At 42.0% G+C, this 25,780-nt stretch overlaps 2 protein-coding genes across 4 annotated transcripts in view; one reads left to right on the forward strand and one right to left on the reverse strand.

Annotated features, from left to right (window-relative positions):
• The window catches only part of LOC126562623 (uncharacterized), a 228,752-nt gene extending 225,119 nt beyond the window's left edge, over positions 1–3,633 (reverse strand). For both annotated transcript variants that reach the window (XM_050219177.1, XM_050219176.1), the window contains exon 1: positions 3,490–3,633. In XM_050219177.1, coding sequence (XP_050075134.1) covers positions 3,490–3,614 — 125 coding nt within the window. In that variant the 5' untranslated portion in view covers positions 3,615–3,633. The remainder of the gene's footprint in view (positions 1–3,489) is intronic.
• Positions 1–25,780, forward strand: part of LOC126562844 (elongator complex protein 5) — a 561,590-nt gene that overhangs the window by 111,160 nt on the left and 424,650 nt on the right. The window lies entirely within an intron of this gene.

Raw genomic sequence — 25,780 nt, forward strand, 5'->3', positions numbered from 1 at the left:
TGCAACTTAATTAACCTTTCCCACGTTTACGGCTTCCACCAGGATGCCATCGTGATACGAGCCCATCCGTACCTCGCCGATACCTTCAGCAGTGAGCAGTTCAAGTGAGAAGAGCACGAAGCTAATTTTCACCGTTACAATCGGAAAGAATCACTCGGCCACGGCAGACGACGGCTCGCACAGTCGACCCCTAGAATTGCCCCTGGGGTGACAGACTAACGATCGTCGTTCACATTTACACTTCCGGGAACGTCCGTACAGCGTTCCGGGCAATGTTTTGCATTAATGAGTCGTCGCTCGCACGTTCCGCTTCCTTCCGCTCTCGTCCGTTCGTGCGGGCGTTTCCACTGGCGCTGACCATTAATCCTAATCAGGATACCGGTTCTCCTGGTTCCCGGGTTCCCCCACGTAAGGTTTTCCCTTTTCCGTGATTCATTTTCTTTTCATAAATTTTGTTCCGCAGGCTAGGATTACAGCTTCGAAAGCTCGAAGCTTCAACCGTCCCAGGCTCAACAGATCGGTTTGATTCGGATGTTCCAATCGTCGTGAGAGGTAGATATGAGTGGAAGAGGAAGAAAAAAGAATCCTCATCTCTTGCGCCCATGTCTAACTACATCGAATCCTACCACGAGAGTCGGATTCCATCCAAGCGAGCGCCCGGAAACGGAGCTAATGATAGCCCGAGCCAGCTACTTCCGGCGATGTACCGTACCTTCGACGCCTCCCGTGGTAAATCGGACGCTAAAAGTCAGTCGGCATCTGCTGGCAGTGTTTGGATAAGACGGGGTCTGCCTGCCCGCCTAGCACAAGAACCTTGGCCGTTCAACGGGGCGAGAAAAAATACGGCTCCATTCATCTCACGTTCAAATCTAATTAGCAAGAATGGAATTAATTGCAGCACTAATTAATTAGCATACATGAAATATTTCCCACCGTTTTTTTCTTCTTTACGTCTACTTCGGGCACACTTTCCAACTTCACGTTGGACTCGGTTAGGCGCATGGCGTTAGCAAAAAAAAAAAAAAGTTTCCTTAAGGCACAATGGGAGTCGCTTTGGGGATGTTCGGCTTGGCTGGCAGGCGATTGAATCAGTGAGCCAGAAGACGAGCTAGACAGAACCGTTTCGGTTCGATGTGCCGTAGATAGGGGAATAGTTTTTCGCACACTGTACCGCCCGGCACTGGGTTAAAGTCGGAACGGTGATGAGTCCTGGGAACAAGTGTTTACCCTGTATGCCTCTTCATCCGTCACATTCGTCGTCAGCAAGTAACTTCTAGAAAATTCCCGTCTCGTACATTCGACCATTGAAGGCCATTGGATGATAATGGGCAACAGCAATGTTGATGGTGTTGATGACGACGACGACGACGATGGTGGTGGCGCTGGTGCTTAAGTATGTAAACACGACGCCAGAAGTAAATGACAACATTGGTGATGGTGCTGTGATTAAGTCATGAGTACGTGAGTGAAATCGTTCTCGACTCTCGAGCCTTTGGAGTGCCATTGCCCAATCGAAGTGGACAGTCGTAAATGTTTGCAGGGGAGAAGGAAAAGAGAACAGCTAATCTTATTTCATGGACTCGAGAGTAGACTAATCCTTGGCCACTCCGTTGCGGTAGTGTCTTTCATTCGCTCTCGGTGGCACGAAAGACACGGTTGGATGGATATGTCCAATGGGCCTTGTTTCTGGTTTTGTAATGAGAAAAATGTATAATCATTTTGTAGGCATGGTTCGTGTTTTGTGATGTTTGTATTATTGTATTTTAATTGGACACAGTTTGGGTGATTGCTTACCAAATTGTTATTGTTTTAATTACAACACTGCGTAAGGAACAGATTTTTTCATTTTGCTAGAGGAGATTTTTTCCTTTTATAATATAATCTTTTAGCAGCTGCGTATGAAATAATTCATCACCTACATTGCTTAGATATTCCTAGATCTAAGATTAGATATTCTTCATCCAGTCTATTCATCCAGTTTGAAACTTGTTACATGTATTCATGAAGAACGGTTGGATGTTGTGAGATGAAAATGTGGGTTATTTTTGGGACTTTCGCAATTGTCAGCTAAAATTAATAAACAAAAGGAGCAAAATTCGGCATGGATCTCGCCGCCTGCGACATGTTGAAGGATGTTTGTTCTATCGCTAATATCTATTTCCGTAGGAGGGTTTTTCTCTCGCCCTCTTTTTGTAGAAGTATTGCGAAAACAAATTTTTGTTTGTTTGGTTTGGGTTTTATTTAACCTCACAATGTATGAAGGCAATTAACTGAATTGATGGAAGTTTTTTTGAATTTTATTTGTATGCTTTCGGAAGGTCATCTAATACGGAGGAACAGCTGATCGTCAAGGTTTCGAATGAGCAGGTGGAAGTCAGTCAAGAATTGAAGTAATGTGGTGGAAGATTTAATTGGAAATCTATCAATAAAGTTATATGTAGGAAAGCTTTGTTCTAAGTTTTTTTAAATTTCTGTAAACATGAATCTAACTTTTTTTAGCAAATAAAGTAATTTTAACAATTGCTCGCCAACGTGAAATTATTTCCCGAAATGTTTTGCATTTTCCTACCATACATAAAGCTCATCCGGGCCAAGTGTATGGTCACCTTTCGGTGCGGTTTTCACCGTACAAAGCCATAGTGGGACACGCACACACGCCGTCAGCGTCGTCCATCGGCATACTCGAAGCGCACGTACCGTGGAAAATCGGTGAAAAATTACACTCACGCTAACCTCGAGCCTCCCATCCAACCAACCGACCATTCCATCCATCCATCCCATGCATAAACCATTCACGAACGTGAAATGCGAAAAATTCCTTCGTGGTTGGATTGGTTTTCGGTGGTTTTGGTGTTTTGCGTTTCTTTTATTTCCACCGAGCGGGGTAGTTTTTCGCGTTTTGTTTCTGTTCCTTCAGCTTTGGACGATGATGGCTACCGAACGAACCGAACCTGTTCGCCGCTGGTTTCGCCAGTTGTTCGGAACGGCCGGAAAATAACATAATCAACGTTATGGCAGTGGTGTAGCAGCAGCATCCGTGACCATTGGGTGGAAGCTGATGGAAAATGTGGCCGGGAAGGATGCCGGGGCCTGATGCTGGTTCGGTAAATTTAAAATTCTTTTACCCGAAAGAAAAATATTTACCGGACGTGATTTATATATTTGCCGGTCACACGGGCCGAGATATGTTTGACTCGTTTTTGTTGTTTTGTTTTCCATTTTCCTCGTTCGTTAATGTTGAAGCTGGGTAGGAGCCGCATCGGTGGAAGACGAAAGCTTTTCGTTTCGCGAGTAGTACGTTTAGTTTCTGCTCTGTTTAAACACAGGCCAAACCAAATCAAACAATAAAGCTGAAGTGCGAAATGGGCAAAGAAATGTGCCAGCAATGTGAAGGTTGCAATTCGGAGCGACAGCCTTCGGTGTGCTACCGCTTCGGTAACGATTGTATGGAAAGCAACGGTTTTGCAGCACACTGTAGCAATCACTTACCCGACGGCACCATTCGACAGGAGCTTCAGTTCGCGGTCGAGCGTTTCCTGGATGTTTTTCTGCGAGTACAGATTGATCGGCGAGTTGAACTGCTTGTGCACAAGTCGTCGCTGCATCGCTGCCATGGTGCCTTCGCTCAGGATGGGACAACTGGGCAGCAAGAATTAATCAATTGGACGCTTGTAGGTAGATGTTAGGAAGTCAAACTTTTCACTGCTTCGTTTTAATTTGATTTGTGCTCAAATTAAACAAATGATGATCGAATTTCTTCGCCAAATAATGTGGGCTTGCCTGGTTGCTTAGGTGTTGTAGTGGTGTTGTAATAGTGCTAAGGGTGGTACGTGCGAAATGAACAAAAAGTTAAAACAACATCAAATGTTGGTAAACGAACTAAAAGTTATAAATAAATAATCTATTGTTTGAAAAGTTTAAAATGTTGATTGAAGTGAGAGTAGTTTAAAGTAGTTATTCATCAAAGCTTTATTTAAGACAGTGGAAGGTGCAGAAAATAATACTAAAAATGAGATATTGTGAAGCTAAATTGCATGCTCAATAAAGGGTGCCTACAACACAATATTCATAGTTCAATAGCTTTAAGCTTGGTTTAATTGAGGGGACAATTTTGCCAGTTTCCTTAAAGGATTGCTGTAGAAATCTTTTATATAAATTTTGTCTTGTTTGATTCTGTTTAGAGTCAAAAAACGTGAATTCCGTAATCCACCTCAACAGAATGTTTGAAAGCATAAAATTTTTTGTATTTTTGCTAAGAATTCTTATTAGATTTAACAAAACTAATTCATTTCTCATGTGTACCCAAAGTTCATGTTGAGTTCTGTTTATTACCTAGTTAAGAGCTGCTAAACCGTGCTAAAAATAATTGAACGCAAATTTTTTGTAAAAGTGTAGTTTAAGAATAAAGTGTTTTCTTAAAGAACGATGTGAAAAGCACTCAAAGATGCTATTTTTGCATTTAATTTTGTGTGAATTTTTTTTTTATGATGACTCGTCTTAGGTCACAAATTATAGTAGAAAGCTTACAACTGATGCATTGTTTGATGTTTACTTATGTATATCACAATTCATGCCTCCATCTGAAGCCCGCGATCAAACAGTCGTGTTTAGAATATCTGTTAGAAATTCTTGACTTTGACTAATGAAGAAAGAATTTCATTAGAATTTGCACCAAAAGGTGCAATGTGAAGCTATTAAAGGCGCAAAAACCATTGAACCATTTATCTAGGAGTGGAACAGTTATGATCAATTTTGTTTCCAATTGCTTTTGCAACAAAAAAACAAGGAATTAATTTTAAGAAACATTGTTTTAACCTTTGGAGAGCTCTCACAGTTTAACAGTAGAAGTGAAGACAGACAGAACGATTTAATTAGAATATCAATTCGTTTTAACATTTTCTCGTAAAGGTATCCGAATTAATCCACCCTGTCTATCTATCAATCGGTAACGTGGGCACTGTGGGTGTTTGCAATGCTGCATTCATCGTACGAGTTGTGATTTCTCCATGATCAAAAGTTCACATGAAAGCTGTAATGTTTTCAAAAGGATTGATCGAATGTGATAGTGAAATCAATCAGGAGTGGAAAACCTCCTTTTAGCAAGCTGAGGCGCACGTTCCACCATTCGCGTACACAGAATGGGAAGAAAGTGTTGAAGTACGAGCGGCATTCTCTGCCACGAAATATATGGATCAGAATGATTTGAATGTGAGTCAGGTTTGGAAAAAGGTGTTTGGGGAAAAAGGTGCCGGCTAAGGAGGGGTTGAAAGGGATTGTTCCGATTCGTTTAGAATTTAACGTGTTTCACAAAATCACATCCGACCGGTTGGCTCGGGAATGGGAAGCACGGAACGGCAAGTGGGTCAAAGAGAACATGCATAATATGCCCCCACTGGTCGGAAACTGACCAACTGGAAGACACAATAGGGAAAAGTATGACGATGACGAGATGACGAGAAGGGAATGGAATGAATGAAATTAAATTTCAAAATTAATTAAATGCATTATGAATCATGGCGGGGTCTAGCTGCTTGCTTAGCGCTGCTCTCGGTGACCGAAATCCGGATGTTTGGTAAGCCGGCGGTTACTGGCACGGGGAGGGTGTGTGGTGATACGATTATGCTCTCCTCTTTAGAGCAGCCTCCCCTCGGTCGCGTCTTTATCCGATGTCCATACTAGGGATAGAAATTATGGTTGGAAAAGATTCTCATTGCGCTGGAGCAGGAATATTGAGCTACGGTGCACGGTGCCGGTTCACCATTCCTCCATTCAATTTGGCCATTGTTTTGCGTGCGCTATAACGGTAACACAAATATCAAAACCGAAGGCCAGCTCGTGAAGACTTCCACACGATTGACGGAGTGAGGGAGTGTGCTATGCGTCGTGAGCTGACGGACATAAGACGCCAAACCCAGCAGAGGAACAAGCGTTGAAAATAACAAACCACAATTCGCATCCGGTTCCAGGGGATGAAATACTTTGGTGTATGGTGTGTATGAGGGGGGAATGGAATTCAAAGTATGGGAAGTGTATCCCATGCTTCGCCCACCAGCCATGCAAAAGCGATGAGGTAGGCGTTATGTGATTTTCCACCACCGTGTACATATCCGCCCATTTATTGGAAACGCTGAAGCCTTGTGCCATAGAAGCTTCCTTCACTCATGAAGTGTGTGCAGGTGATTTAAAATGAGAGCATATGTGTGTGTGTGTGTGTACATGGAATAGTTTGTCAGTGCAATTGTTGGTTGCGGAAGGTTAGATTGCAGTTTTAGAGAAACCATTTTTTCCAGGGAAAGTTTCTAATTAAAACTTCCCATTTGAAGTTTTGCAGCTGTTTACTTTTCATCAAAAAACCTCTTTTCTTTCTCGGAAGATTTTTTTTTCTAATTTGAGCGAAAAAGTGTCTGACGGAAGACTGAGCTTTCTGAGTATTTGATACATGTGAAAATGTGTTGACATAAGCATTCACGAACCTATTCTTTTGAACAAAGAAGCTTACAAAGGCAAAAGTTGAGGTGAGTAAAATTAAAAAAGAGAGTTTAATTAAAGGGTTTTATACAAAGGGAAGGTGCAAATGGGTATTTTCCTAGCATCAAAATATCCAGTTAGAATGGGTAAAGGCACTTAAGTACATTGTAAATCGTACACCCGACAGCAACGTGAGGCCAATAGTATTGGATTGAGGATCAGTACGGGGTGTATCGGTGGTACAGGCGACATCGGCGCCGGTCTTCAAACAGCAGGACCGGGGTTCAAATCCCATCCATGCCATCCCCCCGCAGTGGGGACCTACTAACCTTACTTCATGGTATTCATAAGTCAAGCAATAAGGCCAGGCAGTTCTAACGAAAAAAAAAAGGATCAATGCGACGAAGACAAAATACCTGCTTGCCGGCTCTGCTCTGACCGTGATAGAGCCCGACTCGGAAGCAGAGTCGGGATCCAGAATCAAGATTCTTGCGATCCAGAAGACTCCAACAACACGAAATGTACGATATACTGCACCTAGATACAACCGTTAGTCCTCTAAGGGGTACGAGTCTTGGACAATGCTGACGGCGGACGCCAATGCATCGTATTTACCGCCACCACGAATGTGCTCGTAGAGGAGCACAGGGAGGCTGTTGGCTGGATCACGACGAGTCTAACCTGTCGGAGATCGAATGCAGCCGTGGATGGAAGACTGCAATCCTAGACTGAGTTTCCTAGAAACTGAATGGCCACCAGGCCATGTCAACGCGACGTGCTCAATGCTGAGCTGGCCAAGCAGAAGAAAAAGAAGAAGGACATTGGAAGATGGATAACTACGTTATTCGTATAGCATGAAAACCTTAGATGCAGTTTTTTTCTGCTCAATAGAATTTTTTTGAAATGAAATCAAGTAAATGATATTTTTATTGCTGTATCTTATTCCATTTCTCATATATGTGTATCATCTTCCTTCTCTAATACATTGGTTAGAAAAAGGTGTTAAAATCCATGTGGAATACACAATAAGTATAATAACGTACATGACACCTATACATCGTTGCTACATACATCCTTTTTATTCATTTATGGTAGATTTTTTGCTGCCTTAACCAAATAATTCTGGTGAACAAAATCATTCAGCATAACGTGAAAGTCACGGCATTTTTTTCTAATATTTAAATTGTTTTTAATTAGATAAATTTATCATAAAGTCAGCCGATTAGCTCATACATTTATTCATCCGTGCCATTCTGCATATTGCCTTTCCCCTGCAGTTCATAAACAATTTGTTTAATTGCATACGCTTTCAAAACTGTGGCGATTTATAATCTAAGTCCTACCGCTAGGCAACGCAATTTCATGTACCGTATGAAATCAGAACAGGTTGGCACAAGAGCAGAAAAATTATTTATTTAGAAAATTGATTATCAATTACAATTACACGGTTGAGAAACTGCATCGCCAGGACCGCGTAACAGTACGCATATGGGACTTCTTCAGCACGCGGTGTACAGCACACTGATTCAGCAGTATACCCCGAGTACCGATTGGCTGCAGAGTGTTCTCCACTCAAGCCCATTTACTGGATCCCTACCGACAAATCGACCGGGGGGACGACGGGCCGTGAACGTTATCGATTGGGAACATGGGAGATAATAAATTTCGACGACCGATCCTGATGCTGCTGTTTGCCGATGGTGCAGGGTCACCGTGTATGTCCGGTGGCTTTATTTTACAGGCGAATAAGGCGACCCGTTGTACCCGCTGGGTAGAAATTTGTTGTGAGCCGTCCGAAGCGTACAGCCCCAGGGCCGAGAGGGCGGCTTCGGGGGACATTTTGGACTCGTGCACGGTTCCGGAAATACATCCAGACAACACAACTCACACGCTCGACTGGCCGACTTTGGTTTTCCGATTCGTATGGTCGAGCGGGTCGTCCCGATCGAGTGCCGGCAGCCATTGCTCGAATGGTTGAATCATTCACCTCGGTTCAGCTGGAGCCGGATATCCTGATTTTCTCCATCAAAATTTCCACGACAAAACGATCTGCCTGTATAGGTGGGATCGACCAAATGGGAATCTCGATTTTCAATGACCGATTGTACCACTCGTGTGTGTATGCGAGTGTGTGTGAGTATGAGTTTTTTTTTCGTCTGCCTCATCCGCTGCGTACGAACACGCGTTGTCTGTTTGAATATTTCAATGTGGCTTGTGTGTTAGACGCTTAGTATTTGCACTCGACTCGAAACTCCACCTTTTAAGCACGCTTCGATGCAGATGAATTTAGAATGAAATAAAATCGCAATGAAGAGATAAATCGTGCCACCATGGTTATGTTCGGTTGGGTGATTCGTATCAAATGGCCGTGAGGCTGTAACTGCTGCCCGCGAAGGTGACACAAGGCGTACGCAGTTGGAAAGACCACGACGGTCCAGTGCCTCGTGACCGGTTAAGCTTTCTTCCGCTTGAAAGCATCCTTTTTCACGCAGCAGCTCTATCTCGCTGCTGGCGAAAGGAAAATGCATTGCTGTGTTGCTGATGTGTGCCCGTCTACTTTGCAGCACTTCACAACAACTCCTTCCCTTGGTCTTTCCTCTTTGTCCTATGGAAGGTGTGAGGCGACGTGCGTACGGGATGATTTATGCAACAAAAGGTGTACACCAGCGGAACAAATTTGGAAATTTCAAAATTCGATTAATTGGGTCGCTGATTGCATTTTCTCGTCAATGTTCCAGGTGCACCACACACACACACACACACAAAATGGATGCACCTGGGGCAGGCATTTGCATTTCCGGGCAGCGCATGGAAGAGTTTGGCTTCATTCGACTATGCATTAGGTGCATTAGCCCGAACTTGGGTGACCCATTGGAATTGGCATTTTGGAGCGATTCATTTGAAACGCAACGAACCGTAATCATTACTGTGCGGGTTTTGGCGATAATCTGATGCAAGCGATACATTCTGATAGTTCCTGTACCGATGGACATGTAAAGTTCACGAATGGAAAATAATTTAGATTGATTTAGATTGGTTAGAACGATATACGAGTTAGAGCAGTTTTTTTTTTCATGTAGTTTCATTGGACTGTGTGGTCTGTTTTCTTTTTTCCAGTCAGTAATCGATTTTGATTTGTTGAAAACTCAAATATCGATGTAATAAGCAAAACAAATTTAATAATTTTGAAGAATTTAATGCTCGCTGCATTGCCATATATTCATATGGGAAACAATTTCAAAACCCGCCCGCAAAAACACAAAACTTTTCACCATCTTGTATTGCTCTCGTCAAACAATGTGCATCCTTAGAAAAGGGTTTTGGGGGTCTGATTTTGCACCATGCAACATTCACAACACAATGCACCAGCATTAGCCCCTAACCGTTTGCCGTAAAAGAGACGGATCGTGTTTCAATCTTCTCCGTTTGTCTGCCTGCACAACAGCCGGAAGAACAAAATTGCAACGACGTCAAAAACGAATGATGGATCGGATAAAGAAGCATAGCTATATGGGGTGCAGGATAAGCATGTTCTACTTCAAAATATATGCGCTGACAAAGTAGATTTTAAATTCAATTCGTAGTTCGGGTCTGTACGCTTTCTGTCTTTTTCCCCGAAAGCGAGATTTTGACCGAGTTGCCGAGCGCAAGCCGGGAAAGCGCAAGAACAAGTGGCGAGAAATGGAACAAAAGGATGATGAGGTGTTTTTTTTTTGTAGTGTGAGTTGCTTTAGATGGTCTCTAGTGACTGATTTGATGCATTCTAGTGATCAAATTTTGTAGGATGGTGATGAACATTTGGAGCACTGCGCGCCTGAAACCTAATAGAGTGAAGGATTATTAGTTGCAGCAGCATAAAACTACATTGTTGATGGTTTTGATGATGATTTTTTTTTTGAAATAAAGTTTATATATTCTATTAAGATATGTTTGGAAAATGTAGATTGTCCTTCGTTGAATAGTAGTTGTTTACTTTGTAGTACAGTAGTTTTGCTTTAGGTTATTAAAAATCTTTTTTATGTCCTTAAAATCCTTGTCACTGTTACATTTATAACTTGCTTGTAGCTCGTTTCTTTCCCGTTTAAATACAAAAATAATATGCTTTACAGGATTGTATAGCAGAGCTGCTATAAAAATCAATCAATATCAAAAGATCCATCGATTTGTATACTTGTGGGAATACAAAGCTATTTTTGAATTGCAAACCGAAACTCCGCCTATTGTTTGTTTTTTCATCCTGTACTTCCATATGCTCCCCCAGCAATAGTTAGGGGAGGCGATCGAAGATATTTAAACACCAAATAACTTTTGCTTCGCTTTTCCGCGTTGAATATGTAAAGACGTTGTTCATTGTAAATTTTCCCGGACAGTGTTTGGCTCGTCTCGGTAGGGCTAGACTAAATTTAGTTCATCATTCCATCCACAACCAAAAAGTCGCCTGTCCACCTACGTGAATTTACGCGACCATCTATCGAGATTCCGTTTGGACAACATGTACCACACCCGGACGGCCCACTCGCGAATAATCTGTGCATGCGTTGGGTGAAGCGTGTTTAAGTTTAGCGAGCAGTTTTGGCATCAGCGAGCCAGTGTCAGTAGCATAACTTTGGTAAGAAAGGTACATACATTGGCAGGTGCGGTCGGGTGGTCGTTAAAGACAAGAAATATCCATCAAGTGGGTTTAGCGGGGAAGTGACGCGTTATAAATAGCGTGTTTTACTTTCTATCGGTTATTAACAGAAAATCAATACCATGTGAAATAAGAGCAGATTGCAAGTGACATGCTTTTTGTTAGATGGGAAAATGAAGAAAATATTTTAAGGATAAATTTTACTTACATTCGCCAAAAATGAGCAAAACTAAAATAAATTTGAGGCACGCTTCACCGAATAAGATCCTTATACACTTTCACTTTAATATTTCAAATCCAGCTGCAAATAAAAATATACAAAAACACGAACACTCACAGACGTTAGCATTGCGCATACTTTCACAACGAATATCTCTTTTATCTGGTAATGAAATCCTTTCGACGATAAGGGCTCTGAACCGCGTCAAGTATCCGTCGTCGAGTGGTTAAAAATATTCTGATCGAACTTTGTTCACCACACTCTCAACACACTGCACAACACACTTACACAAGCATACTTGAACACGCACCGGCTGGAAAATGGAACAAATTTGCGCTCATCATGCGCAATCAATTTCCACTTGCATTTTCCATTTTCCACGGACACACGCACTTATTTGCACAAGATTTGCTGTTGGTTTTCGATTCGGTTTTTGTTTTTTTCTTATGCTCAAGTGCTAACTTCTCACCGTTCAATTACCTAACCGGACGTACGCTGAACGATTGAAAAGGTACCTTTCGGGACAAGGCGAGGATGGAAAACATCAAACCACCCAGACAAACGCTTCAACTCTACCGATGGACAACGGGCCAAGATCAACCATAACCCTAGACGTAAACCCTAGCAGCAGCGTACACAATTTTCCACCCATTCGGTGTGCTGTTTTCACGATCTCGTTTTAGCACAACGGTGATCCGTTTGTGCCGTCCTGCTTGGCAATAAATTATTCCACGTCTCACTGTTATTTCCACACCACACTTTCTACCGCACCAGCGGCAACGGTCAGAATGATTATGATACAAATATTCATGCGCAGTCACAACGAACATACGCTTGTGTGGGTGTGTCTGTTTGTCTTGTTGCATGCCTTAGTGATGGCAAAATGGTTGAGGTAGGGTTATACATGATCAGATTTTCTTTTTATTTCTTCTCGGTTCTGTAGGTGGTTTGCTTTGCACTCGTTACACTACGTTTCGATCGTTCGATCGTGTCAGACATAACGGTGGGTGTATGAGAGTGTGTGAAGGTAGGTGGGTGAACGAGTGGTATGTGGGCGTTGGTGTGGTGGAAGATCAGTCCTAATTTCGTCACAGATTTGCTAGAGTTTGTTCTTATGCAGACGAATGAACGATCTACGTTGTCAATTGTTGGGTGTTATGAAAAGTTTGGAAGCGGGTTTTGATTTCCTATAGAAGAAGTTAGTTCAAGTGTACAAATTATTGCTAAGGAAATGTCTAGAAAACATAATAACGTTATCTTTGTGTCTTTTACACGAATCAGATATCGTTTCCCCTTATGAAATTAACAACGAAAATGCAAACTTAAATCATTAAAATGCAAAATAAACAAGAAAATCTCTAAAAACATATGACTTTCGACCCATAGTTTTCTCTCCGATTTTTACTACATTTCTATTTGTGCGTTGTCTTGTAATAGCGGTGAGCAAATTGAACATTCGACCCATCCCAGTAGGAGTCGGTGACGCGGCCGTGAATTATGATTGTTGGAGGAAATTTTCAGGTCATAGAAAATATTGTTGAGCGTGCTATATGGAAGGAGCTACTGCTAAACTGTAGCAATATTTGAGGTTGTTGCGTTTTCACTTAAAAAGAAGAAAATTTGAAAGAGTTTGGTTTCAATATCTATATTTTTTTTAAATTTGTTTCATCGTTTTATTTTAAGGTTAGTTATATTAATACTAACGGCTATTTTCCTAAAAATTTATTGAACTAAAACTTATTGAACTATTTTTTTACATTCAATAAATTCACTTTTTGTTAATGAATATGCTCAAATCTTAAAATAAAATAAAATGTTATTTTTATTCAATTAAAACGGCTATTTTCAGGTGATTGTTTAAAAAATGTTCAGTAAAGCTTTAATTTATTCTGGTTAATCCACGTCGATACGTTACAGTCAATCAGATTATTCCACACCAATACGATGCTTATATTTAGCAAATCCAAAACCGCAAGACACCAACATTAATGACTGCAAAAACGATTATTGGTATCCGTTGTCCATCCACATTTCCATCTAGTTTCCACGCCCCAAAATCAGTTTCATAGCAATGTTTCATAAATACCCTTTACGAATGTGCGTGTCAAATGTTTAACATTTTGGAGCGTAGTGGTATACGTTTGGTTGTGCAAAACTGATCGTGAACTTTCTTGCTGCCAAACGGGCCAACATTTTCAACCCGGTCCTTCATTCGCCCATCTATAAACAAACGCCAAACGGGTGGCCTGTGCGTGCCACGGGAAAAGAAACTGTATTTTCCATTAGCAAAACGATGCTTGGCCAACGGTTACGGACGTTTGGTTATGAGAATGGAATGTCGAAACGAAGCAAAACAGCTCGCACAACACAACAGGTGTTTTTCATGTTCCCCCTTTCTTGCTGGTGCTCGCTTAAGCAACAGATACTGCTAAGGAGTGTGAAGAGAAGGGATTTCTGCAAAGGAGATAGAGAAACAGGGAACAGGAATAGAGAAGTATAATTTCAATTCGATTTGTGCAAAAATGTGAAGGAAACACTGGTCAATTTGATTTTATTCAAAGTGAGAATAAGCTAATCCTGCAATTTGCACCGGAGTAAGAGCAAAACAGTTGGAAATAAAATTCCTCCTTCGCTTGTTCGGAGGTTTGCTTGTAATATTTAAATAGAAAGTAATAAAATACATTACTGCAAATTCATCCCTCCACACTGAAATGTGTAAATATCAATGAAAATACAACCACATCACAACGGATGCGTGGTAATTGAACGCAATCAGTAGGATAAGAAAAACAACACAACAAGCCAAGACAATCCAGCACAATGAGAGTGCGCCGAAGGAATAAGACGTGAACAAGAGTGCCGCCGGGTTTGGATAATGAGAAAAGTTGCGATTGTTTTCGTCCAGCGCATTTGTGAAAATAAACGTTTCGCATCGCATCTGCAGCTGACTTCCGTTACCGCTCGTAACGTTCGGCAACGAGTTCGATCTGTGGCGAATGGTACGCAAAATGCTATCTATTTTTCTTCGGTGCGTTAGAAACGTTAGAGCTAGCATCGTTGGCAGCAGCAGTCTAAAGCTGTGGGCCCAACTTTCACCACATCATCGACCATCGGCAGTTTATTATGATCTGCTTAACCGTCTCTCGGTCCGGCTCTGTCGTGGACGGTGGTGCAGAAAGTTCTTTCTTCGGGGCTAGAGCGTTTGCTGCAGCACCAGGATATGTTCGGGAATTTTAGGTGGATCCTTTTGCGGTTTGCGATGGTGCTGTGAGCTTGAAGCTATTTGGGAACGATATGATAGCGAGCGAAGGAAATGATTGTTTCGGGTTTCGGGAAGTATTTGTTTGCCGAAAAACTTTCCTAATGCAAATCCTCATGCTTCGCATGGTTTGGCCGTGGTCGTCGGTGCCACGGTGTACGGTTGGTACGGTGAATTTGCTGTTTAAAAACCTGTTGATTAAGCTGTAGAGCACATTACATCATCCCTTATCGGGGCATCATCGTTATTGGCGTCTTGTAAAGTTTGTGGTCGGTACGGTGGTCGGAGCGTTTGAAAGTGGAAAAGTAAGCATGAGTGTTATTAGCTTCTGGTAGGATTCATTAAAAGTTTTCTAGTTCATTACTATTTGTGCTATGGTGTAGAAAACTTGCATTTGAGTAGATGGGTTTTGCGGGCTATGAATTATCCCTAATGTTGTTAAAATATTGGGCTACTTGTTGTGACTGCACTCGGTTGAATACAGAGGAAATATGCAAAAGTTTATGAACTTATAGATCTTACCATAAAAAGCATGTTGAAGAATCTGGCAGCAAGCACCGAAAGGTCAGAAAAACGAATAAGCACAGAATAAGAATGCCAAAATTGATGGAATTGCATTTGAAAAATAAAATAAGAGACAAGATAAAATATATAATAAATAAATGAAATGAGATAAGGCTAGAGAAAATATTAAAGAAGATGAACAATAAAAATGTTTAAAATATCACATGTTGTAAAACGCATGCATGGAAAGATCTCCATTCGCGACTGCTCTCGATCTTTCAACGACAAAATGTCTCCTGATTCAGCTGTATTTCAGCTTCAGCTGTATCACGGCCATTTTCAGAGACCGACCACATTTTTGGTGTACAGAATCGTATCAAAAATTGTATCTTAGTACTCCAATTTACTTAAACATGAATTCGAAGTCTTGCTAGTGTAGCAGCAATGCTGATATCTTTAATTGGAGGTTTTTTGTCAGGAATTAAATAAAAATTTCTACAGTGAGATAATGCTATTTGAAATGCATTTGTTGCAGTAAAAGAATCAGCTGTGAAAGTATTTAAAATTCCTTTTCTTAATTCCTACCTAAACCTACCATAAGCAACCTTCGGTCTGCGAATATAAAACCTTGAACACAGTGTTTTTTTTATACTGAACTCACCTGTCTCCGTGACGCAAGTGAAGCGTGCCGCTGCTGTAAAGCACAATTTACAGCAATTTTAATTTTCCCATTCTTTTAATATCCGTCTCAAGTGTAGAATGTTGGGCGGTGAACTCTCTTCACACGTGTATTATATGTCTTATAGCAGTTGATGATGACGGTAGCGCGTCGCATCAAGCGATTCCCCACTTCCCACTTGAGTAAAGTGTCATCCGGCCATAATTAGTGCACGATCGTCAGACAGTCGGCACACCGGCGAGGATGATAGTTTTAAAAATAGCTCATTCAAATCGACACCAAAATAAACACTCCACAAGCATGCGGAGCGTGCGGACGAGAAGGTGAACGGGGATGGTTGCGAGAAAATGGGTCGTTTCGAAACAAGAATAGAATGGAAATTTTCAGTGTCATTGGCTTGGTACGGTTAAGACACGGCAAGGAGTTGAGTTCTATATCATTGTGCTGTCTTAATGGGATTAGCACAAGAAAGAGTGGGAATAATGATGAAACTTGATAATGAAACAATTTTATCGAAATGAATTTATTGAACAATTTTTTTCTTGCTTTCAAGCAAGGTGTCAACTGGCAACGATTGTTCAATTATGCATCATAAAAGCATGGATTTGTTTTTACTTTCTGCTTGTTCAAAGATCAATTAATACACTTCAAAAAGGGAAGAAATAAAAAATCGTGCAAACAACTCTGTATTCTCCTGGCAAGAGTACGTACTTCACACAAAACCACCGAACAAAATTGTTCCACAGGGAAAATGGATGCTCTTATAACGTTCTTTCTTCTGGTTGAAGTGTTGAATTGCAATGCATAAAACAGAAAATCCAAGCCAAGAACAAAACTGAGCCTCTCAATGTATAATGGTGTGGCTTATAAAAAGGACGGTTTTTTTTTTTTGGGACGGGTTTCGGGGGACGGAACGAAACCCGTCCCAAGTCCCGTGTGGTTTTATCGTAGAGTGCATCGAAGCGCACGACATTGGCTTTGTTTCGAGCGTAGAAGTTAAATATTTACTTAGGTTCTGATCCTTTTGTAATACGGCTGTGTCTGGGTGTGTATGTGCGAGGAGTCGTGTGCCGATGTAATTCGTTAGACTTTTCCTGCCTTCATGTGGTGATCCATATGCTGCTGCCGAAAGCCCATTCCTTTGCATCTCAGCTGGGCCCCACACACTTAAAAGTATTTTATGCAAAAAGGATATTCGACACCATGCGCCGTAGCCATATCAGCTGGCTGGTGGTAATCAAGGAAGGGTAAAATGGATTGAGACGGGGAGAATAATATTAAAATCGAGTAAAATGGGAGATGAAATCAGAGCTTTCGTTGCGTTTTCGGGATAGGCACCCGGCAGTGGTCCTTCTCCATCATCGGGACATGGTTGTCATTTGATAAGCTGCCATTTTGCATCCCACTGCTGTACCGTGCGGGTAAATCCGCTTTTTATCGTGTCGTGAGTGTGATTACAGTGACGATAATGAGAATGTTGTATGGCGTTTTGGGAGTTTTGCAGCATGTTAAGGAAGGGCATAAACTCGGAAAGAAAAATAATCGATTGCAAAATATTCAGCTCATGTAGAGAAAATATGTTGCGAACAAATTGCGGCATGCTATCAACGCGTAGTTTAAAAGTTATCACAAAATTATCAAGTTTTTTATCTACTTTAAACACAGGAATCGTTCAAGAATTTCCAAAGACTTCAATGACTGTAAATAACTTTCAATAACGTATTCCCGATCTAAACATATTATTCCCCTAACGAAACGCATCGACACTTTTGAATGCAACCGATCAAGTGCATTCAAACATTTGCTGTGTTGCCACCCAAAACACCTGCCAGCTTTCCGCAATGCATTCGTTCCAAATAATTTTCCACTCCAATTCACATCGCTACCTGGTCCAACAAACCGGCCATCAAAACAAACGAGCGACAAATCTGCGTACATGCGGCACCGTGCTCAACTCGTACCCCGTCAACTGTGGTGTGGGCCATTGTTGTTCTGCCATTTCATTTGTACAATAATAAATCTGAAAACAAATTAAAATTTGCATAATTAATGTGCGAACCGAACGCAAGCGAAAATAATAATGTAATGATTATTATTGTTGTTATGCTAACGTTTGCTGTTTTGGTCGGGTTTGAGCGGACGAAACATGCTTCGTATGATAGTGTGCGATGGACTGTGAAAAGGGGGAAAGTATTGAAGAAGGATTGAAAAGGGATTGATGGCAGAGAGACCGAGACACTTATCTATTTCAATAGAAAATTAATGATCCTATAACCTTGTGAATGTAAACACATGTTTTCGCACAACAGCTTCTGTTTGGGAAAATTTTTAAAACAAAAATAAACGTATAGTAAAACTTATGAAAGTTTATTTGAATTTTTTGTCAGCTGTGTGAATTGATTGATTTTCCGTTAAATTCGACGAACAATTCATGCAAATGCAACGCTGCAATTCTCATTGGTTTTTGAAAATCATGGTCGTGCACTTACTGGATTTTATAAAAAGTATAGCTTTTGGTAGCTTTTTAATAAAATTTCTTCTGAAAACGAAATGCACTATAGTATAATGCTAATGAAGTGGCTCATAAGCAAGTGCTCGATATTCACTTCGTGCGCTTTCGAAACGCTTCATTTTCTTCGAGCGCTTGAACCGCCGCGCAGCTACTGAATTACGCCCGAAGTTATGCAATCAACCTAACAGCTTAACGTCTGAACTGAAGACACTGGGATGGATGGATGGGTGCGTGCCGTGTGGCTGTAGCTTTTCCATCAAACGAAAAGCTTTTAATGGCACGCGTTATCCTGCCTCACCACCACCATCAACCGGTAATTAGTGTACGCAAAATAGAAGCAAAACTTAAGCCATGGGTTTTGTTGGGAGCGCCGTTACGGCGGAGGCAGAAAATTGGAGAGCAACGCACCAAAGCTTATAACACCACACTTGACGGATGCAGCGATGCAAAAACTAACACCTAATCATCATCACCCCCGAGGGTTGTCATTCAGTTCAGGCACTAAGCAAAGTAAAGGGAGCGAAAACAGTCGAAAACTTTCGCATGCCTAAGCGACCGAAAGTTTGCGCGTTCGGTTTGCGAACGGATAGAAGTGAAGTTTGGCGAGCAAGAACTTCACACTTTCTTGCGGCTTGCTTTTGTTGTGTCTTCGGGTATGGGGCTAGGGCGTGTTGAATGTGCCGCTTATACTGGGAAAAACTTTGCACTTTCTTCCGGTCCGGTCTTGGCTGCGAGTGTGTAAGATGTTGGGTATGGGTTTTTGGTGGTTAGCCGAGGTTTTCCACTAAGCTTCCGGGGTTCCGGGGCGTACCATAATGGATGGCGGTTTGCTCGATGGTATGTGACCAGCGTGTGTTTGTGTATCTCTGCATGGATTACAGAGTGCGAAAGTGTTGAGCCTGAACCGAAGAAATGGTAAGCTGACTTTAAATCTGAGCTTTTCTTACTGGCATGACACTCAACTGATTTTGGTAACTCCTGTAGGGCTTAGTTGTTTTTATGTTGTCAAAGAGTTTGTTCATGATCTGAAAAGACATTCTGTGCATGGTTGTACAAAAGTAAAATAAATGTTTACCATTTTTCACAGTTATTAAGCTCACTTGAAGTGCCTCCAATTTTATTTACTTATTACAACAGTCCACTCGCCTTTTACAATTGTTAGCGCTGTCGTGATGAAGTTAATCATTTCTTGTTTTGCCAGTGACGAGTTATGCTTCAGGGTTAAAGCAATTATCCACTTAACCACTTGGTGATGTAGAGTTTTTGTTCCAGTTATGTTCCAGTTATTTTTGACCAGCAACGAACCGACCCCTAGGACCGTGCAAAATTTGCAGCTTTTATATTTACGAGTATATAGCTCGCCAGAGTTTAAGCATTAACAAGACAAGAGAGAATGAGAGAACGAACGAGAGAGAAAATGATTGAACGAAACGGTAAAAGGGTAACGCTTAACAGCTCAGCTCCAGGAAACACTGGCGCATGCAAGTTGAACTTGTTTTCTTGTAAATTGTACGCTCGTTTCATTTCATTTTCGATGGTCAGTCGGTGCAGGAGGGCATCGAATACGTCCGACGAACATACTCCCCATCGTGGTGAAAAGAACGATGCATTATTTAGAAAATAATTGCAAGTGTACATTAACAGCATTTGTTATCTCAAATGACTCAATTATATGGCACGACGACATGCCACCTAACGCACTGCATAATCTGACCAAACCCCCTAAATACACACACACACACATTGAAGGAAAGTTAGAGTCTAAAAACACGAACGGGCAAACTCGCAGCTTAGTGACCGTACTGGGCGATCGGTGCTCGCTGAATTAGTTTGAAGAACGGGCAGGACACGAGCCCGACGTCATCATGTGACCTCGTTGGGTTTTGATGAGGAGATTGATTACATATGCAGTAAATACAATGGTCGGTAAACTGGAACGACGTGGCATGATGGTTGTAACCGGGCATTACCCGGGAGTCCGGGTATGTCACACGTCTGCGTGTGTATGCTGAACCGTGCTGGATCGGTTATGCGTTTTTGATGAATGTGAAATGGTAATGGGAACCTTTGGAGAAGGTTTTACACTCTGCTATGGAAGGTATACGTTGTTTTTTTTTTTTTTTTTGGTTAAGAGAAAGTTGAGTTATCACCTTAAAGCAGACTCATTATTGACGAAAGGGAATGATTAGTAGGGCAGTAGACAAGGGTTATAAAATACATTCCCAAAACGTGTGTTTACGACATTAGTCTTTCTCTTTGTATGAAGCAGAATGAGACCACAAATGGAAAAGGAAGCCAAAATATTGGTGGATTTTTGTGTTTAAATTATTTTAATATTTAAATGACACGTACAACTATTGTAAGCCAATTTGTTTCCTTTACTAAACAAACACAAAGGTATCCATTCAAAATTATCTATCAATATTTTTAGAATCTACTTAGAGTCAGGGAATATTGTGCAATCTTTATCACGTGGTATGCATAGTAGAAAACAAAAAACACACACATTCAGGCTTTAGGAAAATGCAAACATCACTTTATAATACCACAGCTTGCGATATAAAATTCCAAGAAATCACTCCTCACCACCACACTCTTGTTAATGGCATTTTTATGTAGCACAATAAACCATTGTTGCAATGAAACACAATTTTAATAGTCCAGAAATTAAATATTCCTGTTCACACCTCCAGGACGCACGACCGAGAAATGGAGAAGATGATTTGCTTAAGGACTATTACTAGCTTTACAACACACTCTACTGACTTTTGCCCTAGTGTTGGCCATTGCTGTGTTCGTGCTTTTTCTCAGTGTCCTTTTAATGCTTTTGGTTTTTACAGTCTGATGCTTTACGCAACACCAAACGGCTCGTAAACATTTGTACATACAGCCAGACCAGACAGGTTGGTTCCTCTTGGTTGGACTGTTGTTTTAAGTTGTGGCTGTGTGTACTTAGCCCTCAACCGCAGATACTGGAAACCATGCTGGTACAATGCCCACAAGAACGCACGCAACGTCTTGTGGGTGACATTAAGTGAATGCAGGTAAATAAAACCATCCCTACAGTCGGTGTTGCTGCCGGCAAAAGATGGTACAATCTGAAGAGGCGACACACAATGCACCAGACACCTCGATTAACAGCCTATTACAGGTGCAGCCGTAGCAGCAGTCAGTTTCTCCAGTCTCTTATCGCACGTCCAGATGGCGTGTTGATGCACGATACCTGACGTGCATGCCGTCGGTTGGTTGACATCGACATTGTCGGTTGTCAGCTCGGACGCTGGCTGGATTGAAACGCTTGCCCGGGGACGAAAGTCAGACCCCGGGCCCTCCGAGTAACGCTTCGCTCACCAAAGCCACCAGGCGTCTCCATCTGGCTGCCGTGTGCGTGTTATTGTAATTGCTTGTCCTTTTCCCAACAATTCACGCACGGTACTGATACGAGTGACTTCTTCGTCCGCACTTGCCGAACACTCTTGATACTTTCGCCATAATTGCACTTATGTCTTCGCTCAATGCTATCGAGTGTACGATAGTATAATTTACACAGAAATGCAACCATTGTTACGATTACGGGAAGATGGCTGATGTGTCGCCGAAGACTGTGTGTCTACCAGTTTGCCATCGTGCTTGACGGTCATCAACGGGGCTGGCCCGGTCAGTTTCCTTTCACTAGAGGGACAAGGCATCACACAAGTCCATTCCTTCCATTTGCCCATCGAGACTTTCCAACTTGGTGTCGGCTTGCCCACCTCGTTATCTTACACCTACGCACTACTAGGGCCATTCTTGTTTGAAGGGGAATTATGACAAATTTCCTATCGTTTTCGCGTTCAAGACACGCACGCTGATACTGCGGCAGCATCTATTGACATTTGTCGCATTTGTCCTCAAGTGTCAGCAAAATGGTATCTTGTATGTAGAAGCCGGACGCTTGTCTTGCATCGGCAACACTTGACAATGCCGAACGCATCCAGGACGAATGTATATTTGCACTAACAAAGGTAATTTAAGTTATTTCCACAAGCCTAATCCCTTGCCGCTGGTGACCAGGTGGCCTTCTGCACGATAGCATTCGTGTGCTTAGCTGTCCATTCGTCCGATACTCGTTGGATTCTGAGACGTTTACATAAAAGCTTAGTGTGCACGATAAGACTCACGTACCGGTAATGTAGCTCTGGTGACAAATGGTACGAGCTGGAACGGAACAGCTGCAACACGAAAAGGCAATTTATATTATAATCGATGCGTTCTGTGAGAATATGAATTTGTAGCACGTGCCATGGTGAAATACTGTGTAAATTTCGCATTATAATTTTGTATAGAGCAATCTTTTTTTTTTATAATAGCACTTGCATTGCATTCGAATAGCTGGCCCCACTGGAAGGGAATGATCCCAACAAACATTATTTTACATACCATTTAACACTAGCACATTGACCGTCACTGGTGAGCTCAACTCACCAGTCTACCGCACAACTATGCTAACAAAAGTCAATCGCTGCAATCGTGGTGAATGATGCTTGTGGCCCTCGCAAAAACGTGTTCCAGTTTGCTGTGGTAGATGCGAATTCCCACCGAATGATCTGATTATGGTGGAAGATCATCACTCGTACCCGTGGTGAACGGTTTCTCTCCGGTCACATAAAACCCAGTCCCATTGAAATTCATAATCGCCAATATTAGCACACTGGAAAGGGTCGGGCTAACACGGTCGGGCATTTTCCAAAATTGCGCCATTCGCTTTGGGTTTTGCTCTCCCACCGGCACTCGCACGCTTTCGCTTTTGTACGATGATTTACACGGTATGATGTGGATCGGCATCGTTTCCGACCGCTGCAAACCACCGGCTCACATACAGTACACCAATAATGCATGCCAGCACTGGAATGGGTGGATGGATGAATGGATGAATGGAAATTTATTCAACGTAAAGTGAATTATTTGCGACATTTAATGAAATCAATTGAGTGAAATGTAATTCGTCGCTGGAGTGATATGTAAAATTTGCTCACCACTGGACACTTTTGTAAACTGCATTGAAAGAGGATAATATGTGTGTGTGCGTGTGCTTGTAGGTAATTGTACATTGTGTTGCGGTTGTGGGACGAAATTGGCGTTTGAGGGTTGCAAAATGTGAAATTGGTTCCATGTTTCTGTTCATTTTAATAATTTTTGTTCGTTGAGTTGAATGGAAAAGGTATTAAATGTTACTCGATTTTTTGTGTTAAAAAATTAATAATATTAGAAAACGTTTCTCAGGCATCAAGTTCATGTGACGCCCCGTTAATCTAACAGATCGGCTGATAATTGTATGGCCTGACAACGAATACGCCGCTCGGCGCCGTATTTACATCTGATTTGCACTCCATGTTTTTCCATCCATCCATGTTTTTTGTTTGCTCGTTGGCAGGGTTGGCATTGACGAACTGAACCGAGTCTCCAGTAGATCTTCTTAGACAAGGTTCGTACTGCTCTGGTCGGCGAAGCAACCCTGGGGACCGCCAGCTCTGCTCAAAGGTTAATTCGCCAACTGGATCGCACAATGCTTATTTGAGTTTTTTAACGCCATTACGACATAACGACATAACGGTTCCAGTGTAAATGAGTGCTTATTCCTATTTGATTAGTATTCTCTCGGTTCTCGGGGTTTTCCCGTTGGCCTCCTCGCCATATGCCACATCGTTGTGATACCGCCCGGACAGTAACAGTTCTCGAGGATAGCTTCCCAACCAAGCATGTACCCGATTTCCGATAGGTCTCGATTCAACTGATCCTGCTAACGAACTAGCTGTGGTCTTCGTCACCTTGTGCCAAAATGGAGGTTGCTTAAAAATACCTTGTTGGTGGGGTATAAGTCCGAGATCCTAATAATATGCTCCTACCATCGTATCCTGCCGACCTTCGCTACCGTCAACTTATCTGGTCCGTCATACAGCTCAGCAAGCACGTGGTTTATCCTTCTCCTCCACTCTCCATGCTTAGACACTCCTCCAAAGAAGGATGGTGCGACGGAGGATGAGTCGAGCAAGCACGTTTAGAGCGTTTGCATCCTCCGCGAGGTAGCTTGTAAGGCCTCTCTTGCAACTTCCAGTCTAGTTTTGATGAAAAAACGCTCGGGGACGCAAAAGCGCTACTTAGCTGAACTTTTCAGGAAGACGTCGAGTTTGAACCTCGATAGGCTAAGTACGTTTAATACTAGGATCTCTTAGTTTATTCTAGTCTTTATTCCAAAATAAACGAAATTACTTACAAAAAAAAAATGTCACCCGTCTAACAATGCGTGCGCCTGAGCTTCCTCCATCCTTCCATTGCTACCTAAATACAATTTAAGACATTTAATACGCGCTATTCTCGTTAGAATATCATCGAGACGTAAAATGGCAGAATTTAAATCATTCATCTTCATCACCATTCTCGTCCACGTTCATTACGCGCCGTCCACTAAAAACGCAATAACGGTCTTTTATTCAACCACGGTGAAAAGTAGCCAATTCAAAGCAATTCACTTATCACGGTCGCTGATTGTGGTTTAAGAATAAATTCAACCAGTTTTTTTCCACATCGTCTTTTGCTCGTTCTATCAATTGCTCTGCAAGCGAAAAAAATGAATGTACAGCAACACGAAAAACTACACGGAGTAGATATTATGCCTTCAGCATCCCTCATCCAGCACCTTATCGTGCATTGAATCGTGCAGTGCAGTGCCTGGGAAATGCTGGACCGTGTGTATCCGGGAAGAGATAGTTTATTTGCATGTTATCCGCCTTAACCTGCATTTTTTGCCTTTGCTACCGTGTAGCATGCGGCTGTGATGCTCGTCGATGGCAAAGAAGAAGTAAAGTAAACTACCTCCTCGGGGGTTGAGTGCCTGCTTGGTGGATTATGGTTCCCAGCGGTAAAATATTCTCCAGGAGTGGAACATTCATGCATCCAGCAGTGGAAGGACTGCAGCAACACTCTACCCTGGGCTTGGAAGCAAACGAAAAAGAGAAAGTTTCGTTTTTTTCATGGGGTTTGTCTCGGAACCGGTGGAAAAGGTTGTGTGGGTACAGGATCGGTAAAGAAATAAAACAAAAACCAGCATTATGTTGTGCGGTATATAGCCACTACTTACCACAATCTCATCACCTCATCATTACCGTACGGTGCTCTTCATCAGCGGTGGGAAGGGCACCGAATGGCAACCCCGGCACGATGATGATGGTTTCTTCCTCATAATCATCGTCATCAGTAGCATTTATATCTTCGTTACTCGGGACACCGGGACGATACTGGCCTTTCGCGTTACGGGACGGATGGATCGCGGCGTCAAGGCGAGATTTGTTTTATTTTACTTTTTGTCCCAGATGAATACAAAAATCTCCCATATCAGTTGGTGAAAGTGGATTCACACACATAAATATGGTGATTGAGGTGGGAAATGGGCAAGATGGATTTCGTTATGGATTGCGGACGTGATATTAATTTATGAATGATTTGTTTATCTACGTCTAACGGTGCTGTTG

Source organism: Anopheles maculipalpis, chromosome 3RL (assembly GCF_943734695.1).
Source record: "Anopheles maculipalpis chromosome 3RL, idAnoMacuDA_375_x, whole genome shotgun sequence".
In the NCBI taxonomy this organism is placed as follows: domain Eukaryota; kingdom Metazoa; phylum Arthropoda; class Insecta; order Diptera; family Culicidae; genus Anopheles; species Anopheles maculipalpis.